At 35.7% G+C, this 15,201-nt stretch overlaps 1 protein-coding gene across 2 annotated transcripts in view; it reads left to right on the forward strand.

Annotated features, from left to right (window-relative positions):
* ACER3 (alkaline ceramidase 3) overlaps nt 1–15,201 on the forward strand; it is a 105,687-nt gene that overhangs the window by 86,830 nt on the left and 3,656 nt on the right. For both annotated transcript variants that reach the window (XM_019649389.1, XM_019649390.1), the window contains exons 8-10: nt 7,993–8,094; nt 10,592–10,696; nt 14,846–14,891. In XM_019649389.1, coding sequence (XP_019504934.1) covers nt 7,993–8,094; nt 10,592–10,696; nt 14,846–14,891 — 253 coding nt within the window. The remainder of the gene's footprint in view (nt 1–7,992; nt 8,095–10,591; nt 10,697–14,845; nt 14,892–15,201) is intronic.

Raw genomic sequence — 15,201 nt, forward strand, 5'->3', positions numbered from 1 at the left:
AATTTGATTCCATTAAGGTCAGAGAATACATTCTGTATGATTTCATTTCTTTTAAATTAGCTGAGGTTTGTTTTATGGGCCAGAATATGGTCTATCTTGACATATGTTTCATGTATGCTTAAAAAGAATATGTATTCTGCTGATGTTAGGTGAAATGTTCTATTAATATCTGTTAGAGCATGTTGTTTGATGGTTGCATCAGAGGTCCCTAAGACAACCCTCAGGTTTAATAATATGCTAGAAGGACTCACAAAACACAAAAAAAAACTGTTATGTTCATGGTTACATTTATTAACTAGAGGTCAAACTGATATTGCATGGCTCAGGGCTCCAGGCAAACAAAAACAAACATTTACTGTTAATCACATTATTAGCATATGGTGTGGCCCAAAGTGTCAGATATACAAAGACATTCTTATAGCACAGGCTATTTCAAGAACTCAGATGTTATCTCCCAGGAACCAGTCAAGGGTCAGCCTTTTCTTTGGAATGTGCAGTGTTTGCACACCCCAAATCCACTGAATGAGTCACTTGCTGCACAATGGTGTTGTTGAGTTCTTCTACACTCCGTCTAGTTATTCTTTTAATTGTTGAGAGAAAAGTGTTGAAATCTCCAAATATATTGTGGACTTGTCTATCCTTCATTCTATCCGTTTTTGTTTCATCTTGTCATTCACTGCATTTTGCAGTTCTGTTGTTTGGTGCATAGATACTTAGAATTACTGTCTCCTTAGTGGGTTGACGCTTTTGTCATGATGTAATGCCCTTCTCTGTCTCTGGTCATTCTCTTTGACCTGAACTCTACTTTATATCATGTTAACATAGCCATATTAATAAAGCTTTTTTTATTGTTTGCGAGATATATATTTTTCATTCTTTTACTTTCAACCTGCCTATATTGTTATGTTTGAAGTGAGTTTCCTTTGTACATCATATAATTGGTTTTTAAATAACTATATAATTTTTAATTCAATCTTCCAGTCTCTTTTAATTGGTGTGTTTAGGTCATTTACATTAACATAATTAATATAGTAAGGATTGTCTGCTAGTTTATCTTTTGTTTCCTGTTTGTTGTATATTTTGTTTCTCTTTTTTCTTTTTTTCTGTCTCCCTGTGAGTTAATTGAACATTTTTTAGACTTCCATTTTATCATATCTATAGTGTTTCTCTTTGTATAGCTTTTTTAGTGATTGTTCTTTATATATACAGAACATCACAGTCTAATGGTGTCAACATTTTACCAGTTCCAGTGAAGCACAGAAACCTTACTTGTCATTTACATAACTGTATTAGTTTCCTAGGGCTGCTATAACAAAGTACCACAAGCTGGGTGGCTTAAAACCACTGAGTTTTACAGTTCTGGAGGCTAGAAATCAGAAATTAAGGTGTCATTGGGGCCTTGCTTCCTCTGAAACCTGTAGGGGAATCCATCCTTACCTCTTCCTAGCTTCTGGTAGTTTACTGGCAATCTTTGGCATTCCTTGTTGACTTCTACCTGCAAAATTCCAGTCTCTGCCTTTGTTATGACATGGTGTTCTCCCTGTGTCTCTGTACCTTCACATGACTGTCTTCTTATAAGGACATAAGTCATATTGGATAAGGAGCCTACCTTACTCTAAGATGACTTCATCTTAACTAATTATATCTGCAATGAGTCTATTTACAAATAAGGTCACTTCTGAGATACTCGGGGATAGGACTTCAACATATCTTTTTTGAGGGGAAATAATTCAACAAATAACAGTGCCTTTTCCCTGTCCTATTTAAAATACAGTCAGCTTAAATATTTTCTCTACATGCATTTATAACCACATCAGCTAGTATTATGGTTTTAGCCCCAACCATAAAACATAATTTAAGAAAGATCACTGAAGTAAAAAACCCAGTGGGTAAGGTAAGAGATTAGATATAGTTGAAGAGAGGATTAATTAAATTGGAAAACAAATCTAAAGAAATAAACCAGAAAGCATCACAGAAATAACACATCTAATTGTAGTTCCAAAGGGATAATAGCAAAAGTGGGGGAAAAGATATTCAAAGAGATAAAAGGTGAGAATTTTCTAGAATTGATAAAAGACATGACTCCTTAGCTTCAAGAACAATTCACAAGCAGGATAAATAAAAGGAAATCTTTCTCAGGTATTGAAGATGTGATAGATTAGCTCACTCAGCATCATTCCAACCTCCTTCAAGTTTCCTTCCTATAATGTATATGCTAAAAAGCTAAAAACCGTATTTCCCTTATTTCCTTTGCAGGTAAGTTTCTAGATATATTCAGGTTCTGCCATTTGCATGTATTCACATAAGATTGAAATTCAGAACCAAGTCAGCTTGAGGGAGAGAAGTGGTAATTTGTAAGCACCCATTTACTGTTGTGTATCTAGGGTATGCATATCACAGCCCTGGAACAAACAGGTGTGATGGCACCTTCCTGATCTGTGAACTATAGCTAAGGTGGTATGATGTTGGATGCAATGGTTGGTCCAGAGGCTTCCCAATTCTCTAGCTTCCTAAATGTGAAAAAGAAAAAATTTCTTTGGCAAAATAATTCTGTGGTCATGTTCATAAATCATTCCTGAAGAGCCTAAATCTTGCTCATTTAGCATCTCTGTTGGAATCGAAAGTATTAAATTTTTTCCCACTTTAAAAAGATATTATCTGCAGTTAAGTCCTGAAAAAAGCATACTGAAATTGCTGAAATCCAAAGTTGAAAATCTTAAAAACATCCAGATAAAAGACACATTACTAACAAAGGAATAACCAATAGTCTACTGCAGACTTATCAACAGCAATAATGGAAGCCAAAATACTATAGACTGTTAGCTTCAAAGTTCTGAGAGAAATTAACCATCAACTTAGAATTGTATACCCAAATATCTTTTAAGAACAAGGGTTAGATAAAGACATTTGACGCAAACAAAAATGGACAAAGTTTACCAATACAACTCACTAAAACCCCTCCTAAAAAATATTTTTAGGAGAAAGAGCTGAGACACAAGAAAGAACATTAAAAGAGAAAAAAAAATGGTAACCTGTTGGACTATCTGAACAATATTGTGACTCTTTAATATAATATCTCATTTGAGATATTAAAAATGTAGAACTAAAATGGTGGACAGAATAACATATGAGATACAAGAAGATAATATTAGTTACATAGTTCCTAAGGTCTTTTTTATTTGGGAAGAGGGTACATACAGTGATTAATTTTAGATTTTACATGTGCATTTTTGGTAACCACTAAAAACAGTAGATTGTACAATAACTTTCAAAAACATCAAGGAGTAAATGGGATTATGAAAACTGAATCCAAAAGAAATCAGGAGAAGAAGAGGGGGAAAGGGAAGCAAAGAAAAGTCAAGAAAAATATAAAGCAGAAAATAAAGGGATAGAAGAAATTCAAAATATATCAGTAATCACAGTAAATATAAATGGACAAAGCTAAGCAATTAAAAGACAAAGACTGTCAAACAGGGGAAAAAAATCCTGCAATGTGATGTCCATAAGAAACATGGTTGAAACATAAATACACAGTAATTTTGAAAGAAAGGATATAAATACTATATATATACATATATATACATATATATATATATATATGTATATATATTTAACATATATATACCATACAGATATTGACTAAAAGAAAGTTGGACTAGCCATTTTAATAACAGGGAAAAAAATTAAGGCATTGTTTAAAACAAATGTGTCCACTACATTATTATTAAAAGATTAAATTTATAGAAAAAAACCAGTAATTTCTAACTTATATGGAAGATTTTAAGCAAAATTTGACAGAATTACAAAGAGAAGTAAAATGCTCCATCAGGCTGAGATATTTTAACACAGTAACTCAGACTAAAACATATGAACAAGGATATTGATAAAATTTGAGTAACACAATAACAAAATGATCTGTTACACTCAAGAATTAAAGAATGTGTGGTCTCAAGCATGCATGGAATGATTATTAAATTTACCAGATGCTAGCTTTAAAGAAAGGTTTAACAAACTTTAAAGAATTGGTATCCCTCATAACATATTCTCTGACTATGATACATACAATCAGTTAAAACAGAATTAGTCAAAATAGGCCATATATTTTGAAACTTAAAACCACAATTTAAATACAAGTAGAAAAAGAAATCATAACAGAAATATTGAAATGCTTAGAATGGAACCATAGTGAAAATACTACAAATGAAAACAGGATGTAGCTAAAGTGGTTCTTGGAGGGAAATTAATAACTTTGGATGTTTACATGAGAAATGGAGAAACTTAAGAGGAATGACCTAAGTATCTAACTTCATTAATTAGAAAGTAAGTCAATTGAATAAACCCAAAGAGAAATGAAGAATGGGACTAATAAAGGGCAGAAATTAATGAAAAAGAAAACAGAGTTACAATATTGAAGATCAACAGGTATCGAATTTTGCTTGCTCCCGAAACCTTACTAAGACTACAACAAAGGAATTTATTTGTAAAGCATAAACCCATAAGGAGAATACATAATAAAAATTAGAAGCTGGAAAATAGATGGATTCCTACTAACTGCTTTAACTAACCCAGGAAAGCCAAATCCTAGGCTACGAACCTTCAATTTACATCAGAGCATTTTCTCAAGTATCAGGCATTTATAGCAAAAGACAATTTAGAAAAGGAAATGAAGGAGGGGTCTAAAAGAGGATAGGTTGAAAGTTTTAAGAAATTGTTAAATGATTGAGCAACTGTAAAAGTGGAGGTTTATTCTCTGGAAAGGGTGACCAATGTCTCTAGATTGGACTTTACTAAGCACAATTGAGCATGTGACTACCATGCCGAAATTAAGGAAATTGGATGACCTTATGCATTCTGAAGACTGAATACAAAGACCTATAGGTAGAACATTGAAAGAGTCTTCTTTTAAGGAATTTGAGGACCCTAAAAGACATAAAGATAACTGATATTGGGGGTTCCCTGACAATTAGCCGCAAAATAACCCTACAGTGAAAGTTACTAGTCTAAAGGCTAGTAACTGGCAAAGTCCTGAAAGAAATCCAAGTGTCTATCACGGTGCAGCCATAAATGGAACACAAACATTAGGCCCGTTCACCACTACTGCTGTGGAGAACCATGGACTTCACAGTGGAAAGGGCAGAAGCAAAGACAGACAGAGACAGACACATACACCCTGGGGGCCATCAGGATGATGAGAAAGAAATGGAGAATAGAAGAGACTGAGTAGGAATATTACCAGGCCAGAATAGAAGTGCTGACATAAAAAAGGGGAAGGGGCTGCAGAGAAAATGGAAGGGATGAAATCATCACGAAAATAACCTATAGTTGAAAGACGTGAGTTATTAGATCAAATGAACCCTTTAGCTATTCAGCACAGTGGGTGGAAATAGACCCATGCCAGTTTCAGAATTCTAGACAAGGAAGATTCCACAAGTTTATGTAGTTAGCAGGCAGATATACATACAATGGATCAGGATTCAGGATGGCTTTGGACTTAACCAAAGCAAAACGCGAAGTTAGAATTATGGAATTCTAACCTAGAATTCTAGCCAGCCAAACTCAATAAAATATGGGGACAAAATACATTTTCATACATTCAAGTTATCAAACTTATATCCCGTGAACTATTGCTCAGGAATCTGTTGGATATTTTTGAGCAAAATGAGGCACAAAATACACTCTGGTACCTGATAATATATGGGCAATCTGTCCCCAGAGTTGTATCTGTACTTAGCTTGCATGGACCATGTGCTAATGAAGTTCTTGCTCTCTCCTGCATACCCTGCTACCTGCATAACCAGACATGCATTTCACCTCACAGAAGAATTTTGCTTTGAATTACAGCTGAGAGCTGAAGATTGGCCCTCGTAAGTAAGCTTAGAAGCAGGAAATAGTATTTTTTTCCTATTTTCCACTGATCATATTCCTTTCACATCTCAGCACCTGGCCCACACTGCAACCCTGCCAGATGTCTTCACAAAAATCTCTGCAGGCTTTTGGTAAATTTCAATTTGAAATTTACATGGGAAAGCAAAGGATCTAAAATATTTTGCCAAAACGGCTTTGAAAAAAAACAATAAAGTTATAGGACTTTCACTACTTGATTTACTCTGTGCTATACTAATTAAGACAATGTGGTATTGGTGGTAAGAATGAAATATAGATCAATGGAACATCGAAAAATAGACCCACACATCCGTACTGACGTGATTTAAAATAAATATTCTAAGATAATTCTGTGGGGGAAAAAAAATCTTTTCAACAAATTGTACTGAAGAGCTTGATATTTTTATTTAAAAAATGAATTTAAACTCACACCATTACAAAAATTTACTAGAAGTGAATCATATCCCTAAATGTAAAAGCTAAAACTATAAAACTTATAGAAGAAAATACAGAAGTCTTTGCAGCCTTTGGTTAAGCAAAGAGTTTTTAAATAGGACACAAAAAGTGCAAATTATTAATATAATGAAAATATTGATAAATTGAACTTCATCAAAATAACAATGTTTTGTACTTCAAAAGACACAAGAAAATTAAAGGCAAGTCATAGACTTGAAGAAATATTTGCAAAATGCATATCAAACAAAAAATTTACATTTAGAATATATGAAGAACTCTTACAACGCAATAATAAGGCAAACAATTTTTTCAATGGCCGAAGATTCAACAAACTCTGTATCAAAAAAGATACATGGATGGCAAATAAGCACATGAAAAGATGCTCAGTAACATTAGTAATTAGGGAAATGCAAATTAAAACCACAATGAGATACCAGTACACACCTACTGGAACAACTAAAATGAAAAAAACTTACATCATACCCAGTGTTGGTGAAGATGTACAACAAAAAATACTCATACACTGCTAGTGGGAATGTAAAATCATACAGTCACTTAGAAAAACAGTTTAGCAATATCTTATCAAGTTTAACATTCACCTGCTATACATTTCAGCCATTTCTCTCCTAGCTTTTTACCTAAGAGAAATGAAATGTCCATACAAACAGTTATTTATTAGTGTTCATAGCTGCTTTATTTGTTATAGCAAAAAACTGGAAATAGCACAAATGTCCACCAATATTTGGACAGATAAACAAATTGCGATATATCCACACAGTGGAGTACTACTCAGCAATTTAAAAAAATGAAGTATTGATACACATAACTACGTGGATAAATTTCAAAATAATTATGCCAAGTGGAAAAAAACATAACAAAGAGGATAAACATTATTATCCCATTTATATAACATTCTTAAAAATGCAAACTCAGGGCTGCCATAAGCTACCATGTATGGCCAGCAGCCAGAGTGAGCGGCCACGTGAGTGGCCGTCCATGGGCTGGCGACCAATCTGCCTCACCCGGGAAGAGTGCAATGATAATACCAACATGGGCCAGTGAAGCAACGTCCTCCACAACTAGACTGAAGAACAAAAGGACAGCAACTTGTCTGTTCCCCTTCCCCGATTCCCCAATAAAATCTTTAAAAAAAATTAAAAAAATGCAAACTCAGCTTTTGGAGGTGATGGGTATGTTTATTATCAGGAGTGGTGTTGGTTTTATGAATATATGCAAATGTACACTTTAATTATATGCAGTTTAATTCAATGGTACCTTATTGAATCTATAGAAAATATGTATTATATTCATATATGTGTATGTATAGTGTGTATCTAATTTACTATGGTGCCTGACACAGCAGGTGACCTAATGTAAATCTGTTCTACCACTCGCCTTACATTCCATGGGACTGATAAAGCTATTGTGTGCTTTCAGATTACCTTCTTGGTACACTTAGCAAAAGTCTTAGTGGCACATTCTCTCTCAGTACCTTTTAATGACTAAATGTAATAGGCAAATGTGTTAGAGAATTTAATAGATAGGTTTGCTTTAAGTACTAGTGAAAACCTTTCCTTTTCATGATAGGAAAGCTCTGATCGTGACATGATTTGACAAAATTTCATTTTGCTTTTCTTTTTATTATCCCCACAGGGTTTATCCATGGCTTAGAGGACTGGGTTATACATCTCTGGGTATATTTTTATTGGGATTTTTATTATGGAACATAGATAACATCTTTTGTGTTTCACTAAGGTAAGATATATTTTCAATCTTTGAGAAATATTTTTGAGATCAGTCTATTAAGCAGAGTCTCATAGGCATATAGAATTTTTAGCACCCTGAAGTGAACTTTTGCTATTGTTGAAATTAAAAAGATATGAGCAACACAATAAAGTTAAATTTTGAGAAGACTTGTTTAAATTGCCTAAAAATTTAGACCTGAGAACATTTGTATCATTTGTAGAGATTTTTAATCAAATGTTGACTACGTTTTTGAAATCTGTCTAATTTGCTTTACTGAAGAAATAACAATAATTTGTAATAAGAATTTTAAATACATATATACTATAATTTTGTACTTTAATATGTTTAATGCTATTTTCTAAGAAAAGCAAGTGTTCCTTTTACCATCTTGTCATCATCAATTATGCATTGACTGGAGTTTGATTCTTGGGTCTCTTGACCCTAGTCTGTCGCTAAGATACCATCTTTCTGTGCCTCAATTTCCATAAAATGAGCAAGTTAAGTCGGTTAAACTAGTAAGTCCCTCCAACTCAAAATTCTGTGACCTGACAATTTTGTATAAAACAAAGGACATAGGAATATATTGAGCATTGAGCAGCACCACAGAGAGGCAATCAGCAAAACTGAGACTGGGAAATCTACAGGATGAATGGCCTGGTCTCCTCAACAAATAAATTGCAGAGGGGAGAAAAGCGAGAAGGAACATATAGATTAAAAAAGACTTAAGAGATATATAACCAAATGTAATGTGTTCACCGTTTTTGGATTTTCAGTCAAACAAACCAACTGTAAAAAAACAAAAAGTTTATGAAACGATTGGAATTTGATTGGTAATTGAATGTTTGATGATATTAAGTAATTATTGTTAATATTTTAGGTATGGTTATGTTTTAAAGAGGCTTTAATCTTTTTTTTTTCTTAAAAGATTTTTATTGGGGAATTGGGGACTGGGAACAGCACTGGGGAATTGGGGGAAGGGGAACAGACAAGTTGCTGTCGTTTTGTTCTTCAGTCTAGTTGTGGAAGACTTTGCTTCACTGGCCCAAGTTGGCACCATCACTGCACTCTTCCTGGGCGAGACAGATCAGTCGCCAGCTTTTGGACAGCCGCTCATTGCGGCTGCTGGCCGCTCACGCTGGCTGCTGGCTACACACGGTAGCCCGTGGCAACCCACTGCAGCCTACGCCGTTGCCAGCGACTCATAGCAGTCCAGTTCCAGGCTGAGCTGTTGTTCAGCATCTTAGCTGTAGAGGGCAGTGTCACTGGCCCTCATATGTGGGATCCGAACCTGGGCCCTCTGGCATCCCATGCCAGCTCTTAACTAACGCGCCACTCGGCCGGCCCAAGAGGCTTTAATCTGTAAGACATACATGCTGAAATAGTTAGAGATAAAATGATGCACTATCTGGGATTTGCTTCAAAATAATATTGGTGGGGGAGAGAAGTGGATGAGAGTTTAGATGATACAAGATTGGCCATAAGTTACATTTGTTGGAGCTGCTGGATAATGGGTACATTAATATTTTGCCTACTTTTGCACATATTTGAAATTATCCATAATAGAAAGTTAAATAAGTAAATGGAGACTTTAAATGTATATAAACAAACAAAGTAATACACCTTGCTTAGAAAACTAAGAGCTAATTGAGTAGCTCTGACTCAGTAATACCCACCGCTGAGGTAAGTCATCCTCCTCTGGGTGAGAGCCACTAAGAAACAAAGTAGGTTCCTAGAGATGGTAATTGTCTCAAAAATTCATGGGGAAATGTAGAGAAATAATTTGGTGTTTCACAATTTTCCCCCCTCTAGCTAGTAAAGGAGAATATTAAATAGGGTAGACACTTAATCAAAAGATCTAGAATTTTAGACTTGGCTGTGCCACTAGCTGAGTGACTTGGACAATTCAGTCAATCTCTCTGAGGTTTAGGTTCCTAATCTGTAAAGCAAAGCTAATAATAACCACCTCAAAGATTCACTGTGAAGTGAAATGATAGCTACAAAAGGACTTTATAGATTGTGTGGTGCTCTTCTAGGACAATGGTTGTATGCAGGGCATAGGAAAAGTGTGTATCTAGTTTCTTCAGTGAATGAAACACTGAGTAGCTAGTGTTTCCCAAAGTGTGTTCCAGGAAATGCTTGTTCTATAAGGTATTAACATTATCTGAATGAAGGGTTCTGTGGATTAGTAGGCTACCTGGGAAAAAAAGAAGATAAACTCTTTTAGTTATGGTAGGACACTTCAAAGTTAATGTGGATTTCAGATCTCCAAGAGGGCAATAAACTATGTACTATTTCCCACATTTATTTTAATCAGAGCCATTTCTTCATGGAACTTTTGCTAGGAATACTATTCCTCAATAAACACTTTGGAAAACAATATTTAAGGAAATTAAATAATTGCCATATTTGAGAATGGCATTTTAAAATGCTCTAAGACTGTTGGGATTGGCTGCTAAATATGTGTTTTTAAAAAATTAATGTGATTTTTTTCATCCTTTCTATGCAGGAACTTTCGAAAGAAGGCACCACCTATCATAGGTGTTACCACACAATTTCATGCATGGTGGCATATTTTAACTGGCCTTGGTTCTTATCTTCACATCCTTTTCAGGTAGGAAATAGAGACTTTTTAAACCTAGTACTGGAGTGGTTTTATTCTGTACTTTTCAAATAAGATGGTGTAAATATAAAATGTCTGCTTTGTGCTAGTTGCAAAGGCTATGCTGATATTACTTCCAATGAGAGTGATATATTTAAGTGTACCAGATCTGGAATGGTGTTTTTATTTGGGGGATTTTTTTTTTCTGGCAAAATGTTTTGTTGACATGAGTAGAGAAATCGGACGAAAAAAATGTCAAAATAACCAATGTGAAAAAATTTTAGACTAACGTCATGTGCCCACCTGAAAATTTTGTGTTTCAGACCCTCGATTTCAAAAGGCTCTACAGAACTAGTCTGCACTTATCATATCCATATTTATATATAGTTGTCCTACAGGGAGTTTTTATTTGGAAAATATCTGCATATTCATAAATATAAAGAGGAACTACAGTTACGAAAAATTTTAAAAGATATATATGTACTATTTTGTTTCCTGTCTTGAAGATTTTGAGTTATGGTATTGTTTTCAGATTGATTGATTAATTCAAGTATGCTGTGTTTTGGGAAAAAACAACTAAAAATGTTGGATAAAATATTAAAAGCATCAAAAATAGGAAAGGTTAAAAGAAACTAACAAAGTCTAAGAGAAAGAGAAAGCAGGTACCAAAAAAGGAACATCACAGCTGCTTTGGGTTGGAAGAATTTTTGTCAATTCATCAAATTTAGGCTCTGATTTCATGACCACATGGAACAAAGGGGACAGAAGTCAAGGCCTAGGGCTAACCAAAGGAAAGGAGTCAGCCCAAGGAAGGGAGTCTAATGGAAGATCACCTGACATCAAGCTGGATGAATCAGAAATAAACTCATTTTATATTCCACCCCCAACTGAGTGTAAAGTAAGTTAAGTTCTTTTGGCACTAAACAGAGCAAGAAAAAGAAGGAAAGCGAGGGCAAGAAATATGTTTCACAGAAGCCATGGCCATCAGCCATCCCTCACAGATTTGCAGCCCATCTACCTAAGTGCTCTGGGGAACTTCAAGCCATGAACTTGGGTAAAGGTTATCCTAGACCTGTAGTATCCCCCAAGTGCCTGGCAAAAGCAAACACCAATCCCTTCTGGAGAAAGACTTCTTCATCATAGTTTCCAAAGAACCTTCAAAAAAGTAATTTTTAAGAAGAGTAGCCATTGCACAGTCAAAAATAATAAAGCACACAAGGAAACAAGACACCATGAGCAATAACCCAACAGGAATATTATAGCAGAAAGAGACCTGCAAAAATATCACATATTAGAATTATCAGTAAGTATAAAAATAATGTTATAATTCCTGTGCTGGAAGAAATAAATCAAACTTAAAAATAAGTTCAATGAAAAAAAACAAAAAACTTTTCAAACAAATTTTAAAAAGGACCAAACAGAATCTCTAGAAATGAAGACTATACTAGCCAAAATGCAAAACTCAGTGTACAGGACTGAACTCAGTGTACAGGACTGATAACAGATTAGATGCAATTGAAAAGAGAATTAGTGAACTGGTAGATAGGTCAGAAAAATTACTTAAATGCAACAGAGACCAAAACAGAATACAAAAATATGGATGTAAGGTTAAGAGAAATGGAAAATAAAGTGAGAGAGTCTAGCATGTTTAATTGGAGTTCTAGATGGAAAGTAGAGAGCAGGGGAGGGAGGCATATTTCAGTTACTGATGTTATATAACCCCAAACTTACCAGTTTAAAATCATTTTATTTTATTCAGTATTTTGTGGGGCTTGAATTTGGAAGGGCTCAGCTAGGCAGTCCTCATGAGGTCTCTCATAGGGCTGGTGTCAGATGTCAGCTTAGGCTACAGTCATCAGAAGGCTCCAGCTGGGATGGATGTACAACATGGCTTACCTACATGGGCTGTCATTTGATACAGGCTGTAATCTGGGAGCTCAGCTATGGCTGCAAACTGGAGCTGCCCGCATATGGTTTCTTCAACCTCAGATAATCAGCCTTCTTACCTAGCTGATGGCTTCCCCCAGAGAAAAACCTCAAGAGAGCCAGGCAGAAGTAGTAGGGCCTTTGACAACCTGGCCTCAGAATTCATATGGTGTCACTTCCGTATCTGTCAAAGTCACAGATTTAAATAAAAGGGACATAGATCCTATCTCTTGATGGGAGGAGTACTGAAGAATTTGGAGTCTCCAGACTCACCTGAAGAGGAGGCACTGCTCAGCTGGTGCTGATGTTTGAGCTCAGAGGAAACAACCCATTGGGCTGGGACCCAGGCCTCTTAAGAAGGGCACTGCTGCTACAGGAGCGAAGTGCTGCTGCCACAGTGATGAAATGTAGGGATGCTGTTCACAGGAACCACAAGCCAACAGCCCTCGTGAAAATAAAACAGGGAAGAACAAGTCCCTTCTTTCTCCTCCAGCTTTACAATGTCTCTTGAACACCCTCTATTAGCAGAGCCTATCAGGGAGCATTTGTCAATGCAGAAAAGTGGTTTGTAGTCTCAGCTCCTACGTCACAAATAGAATATGAAAGGGTGGATTTGGAGCTGAGATACAATAACTTAATAATTGACATATCTGGTGAGATTCAATAAGAGGAAAAGCATAAGTAACCAAAATCAGGAATATAAAAGGAAACATCACTACAGATGCTGCAAATATGAGGAGATAAGATATTTTTAACAACTTTATGTGATAGGTACTTTGTTTCTGTTTGAATTTTTTTCATAGAATGTTTCAGTTTTAAGCTTATAACTTCCTCTGGGCTAGGCATTGATATATATGACCTCCTTAAATCCTCAGTACAGTCCTATAGGGCAGGTATTTTTTTCTACTTGAGGAAAGATGAGCTCGGAGAAGTCAAGTACCTCACACATGATCTTAATGTTCTTGCTTGGATTTGAGCCCAGAGTTTCCTGTCTCCCCAAACCAATCTAGGAGACCTTGGAAGGTGAAGGAAACTGGGGCCCAGAGAGAAATGACTTGCTCAAGGTCACTGGCCAGTTAGAGTATAATATATTGGCTAACAATTAGAACCTGAATTCAAATCCTGCTTTTAGCATTTACTAGCTGTGACACCTTGAATGGAATATTTGACCTTTCTGAAACTGTTTCTCATATGCAAAATGGGGAGAGTAGCACCCACTTAGGAGGGTAGTTTAAGAATGAAATGTGTATAAAGCTCTGGGTCCAGCATTTGCCCCACCTTTGTCGGTGCTTAATAAATAGTTAGGAGCACTGGATATAACAGCAAGAGTTGGAATTCAGGGCTCCTCTGCCCCAGTCCAGGATTCTTTCCTAAAGAGAAGAGAAAAGGTGGCAACTTTCTTTTAGAGATTAATATCTGAAAACTGTAAGAGTGAAGTTATATTTTAAGGCAGCATTCTTCATAACACTTGATGTTCCTCTTTGCAGTTCTGGTTTTGGGTAAAGCAGAATGGCATCATAGCCACATTCAATTATGCAAATTCAACTATACATGCTCTTTCACCTTTCCCATGTTTAAAAGAAAATTTTTCATACTATAAAATTATGTTTTGCATATATACACATGATACACTGTATATTACTGTTCAAATACATTTAAATAATGTACTGTACGTAAAACTATGTATGCTGTATGTTATAGATAGTTTAATGAAATTTTCAGGGATAAATTTAACTTTACTTTTGCTGTATGCACTGAGTTTAGAATCTGGTATCTTCAGAAGTGACTCATTTTAAATGATGCTGTGAAGAAGACTGTGTTACCTTCCTAGTTATTTCATACCCGTATTATAATCCTTGTAGAGCTGATATAACCACTTCCAAAATATTGTAAGGATACTCTTCTTTAATTCTTACTACCAGATGTATATCTTCAAAGATGAAACTGGCAATTGTGGTAGGAATCATATCAAGCATGAATGGCATGCTCCCTACTAGACTACAACTATCCTGAGGTCCCAGCTTGAGAGTTAATCATTTCTGCCTTCCTTAGCATCTTGCCAAGTGTTCTGCAGAGGAGGCACTCAAAAAAATGGTTGCTAAAAGAACAAAGGCTATACCAGTGTTGCTTGTTCTTTGTATATACAGAGGCACAATGGTTAAATTTGCCAGTAAGCCAGTTTGCATGGATTAAAAATCAGTCTCAAGAGCTATCTCTCCTCCCCTTTTCTTTCAGTGTATATACAAGAACACTTTACCTGAGATGGAGGCCAAAAGTGAAGGTAAATCCACTTCCTGGGGTGGGTGTGTGTGTGGTGTGTGTGTGTGTGTGTGTGTGTGTGTGTTGAGAGAGGGAGGATATTGGGAGGATGGGATGGCGGTGGAAGAAGGGGGTGGGGTAGAGAGGTAGTGGATTGAAGACGGGCTTTGGAACCAGATGCTCTTGAATCTTAATTCCTCCACTTACTGCTCTGTGACCTTGGGCAAGTGTCTTTAAACCTTAGTTTCTTCAGCAATAAAATGAAGCTGTTAATAACTACATTGCAGAGTTGTTAAGGATCTGAGAAGATTTAAATGCCCAGCTCCATGCTT

This window comes from Hipposideros armiger, unplaced genomic scaffold, assembly GCF_001890085.2.
Source record: "Hipposideros armiger isolate ML-2016 unplaced genomic scaffold, ASM189008v1 scaffold_132, whole genome shotgun sequence".
Taxonomy (NCBI): domain Eukaryota; kingdom Metazoa; phylum Chordata; class Mammalia; order Chiroptera; family Hipposideridae; genus Hipposideros; species Hipposideros armiger.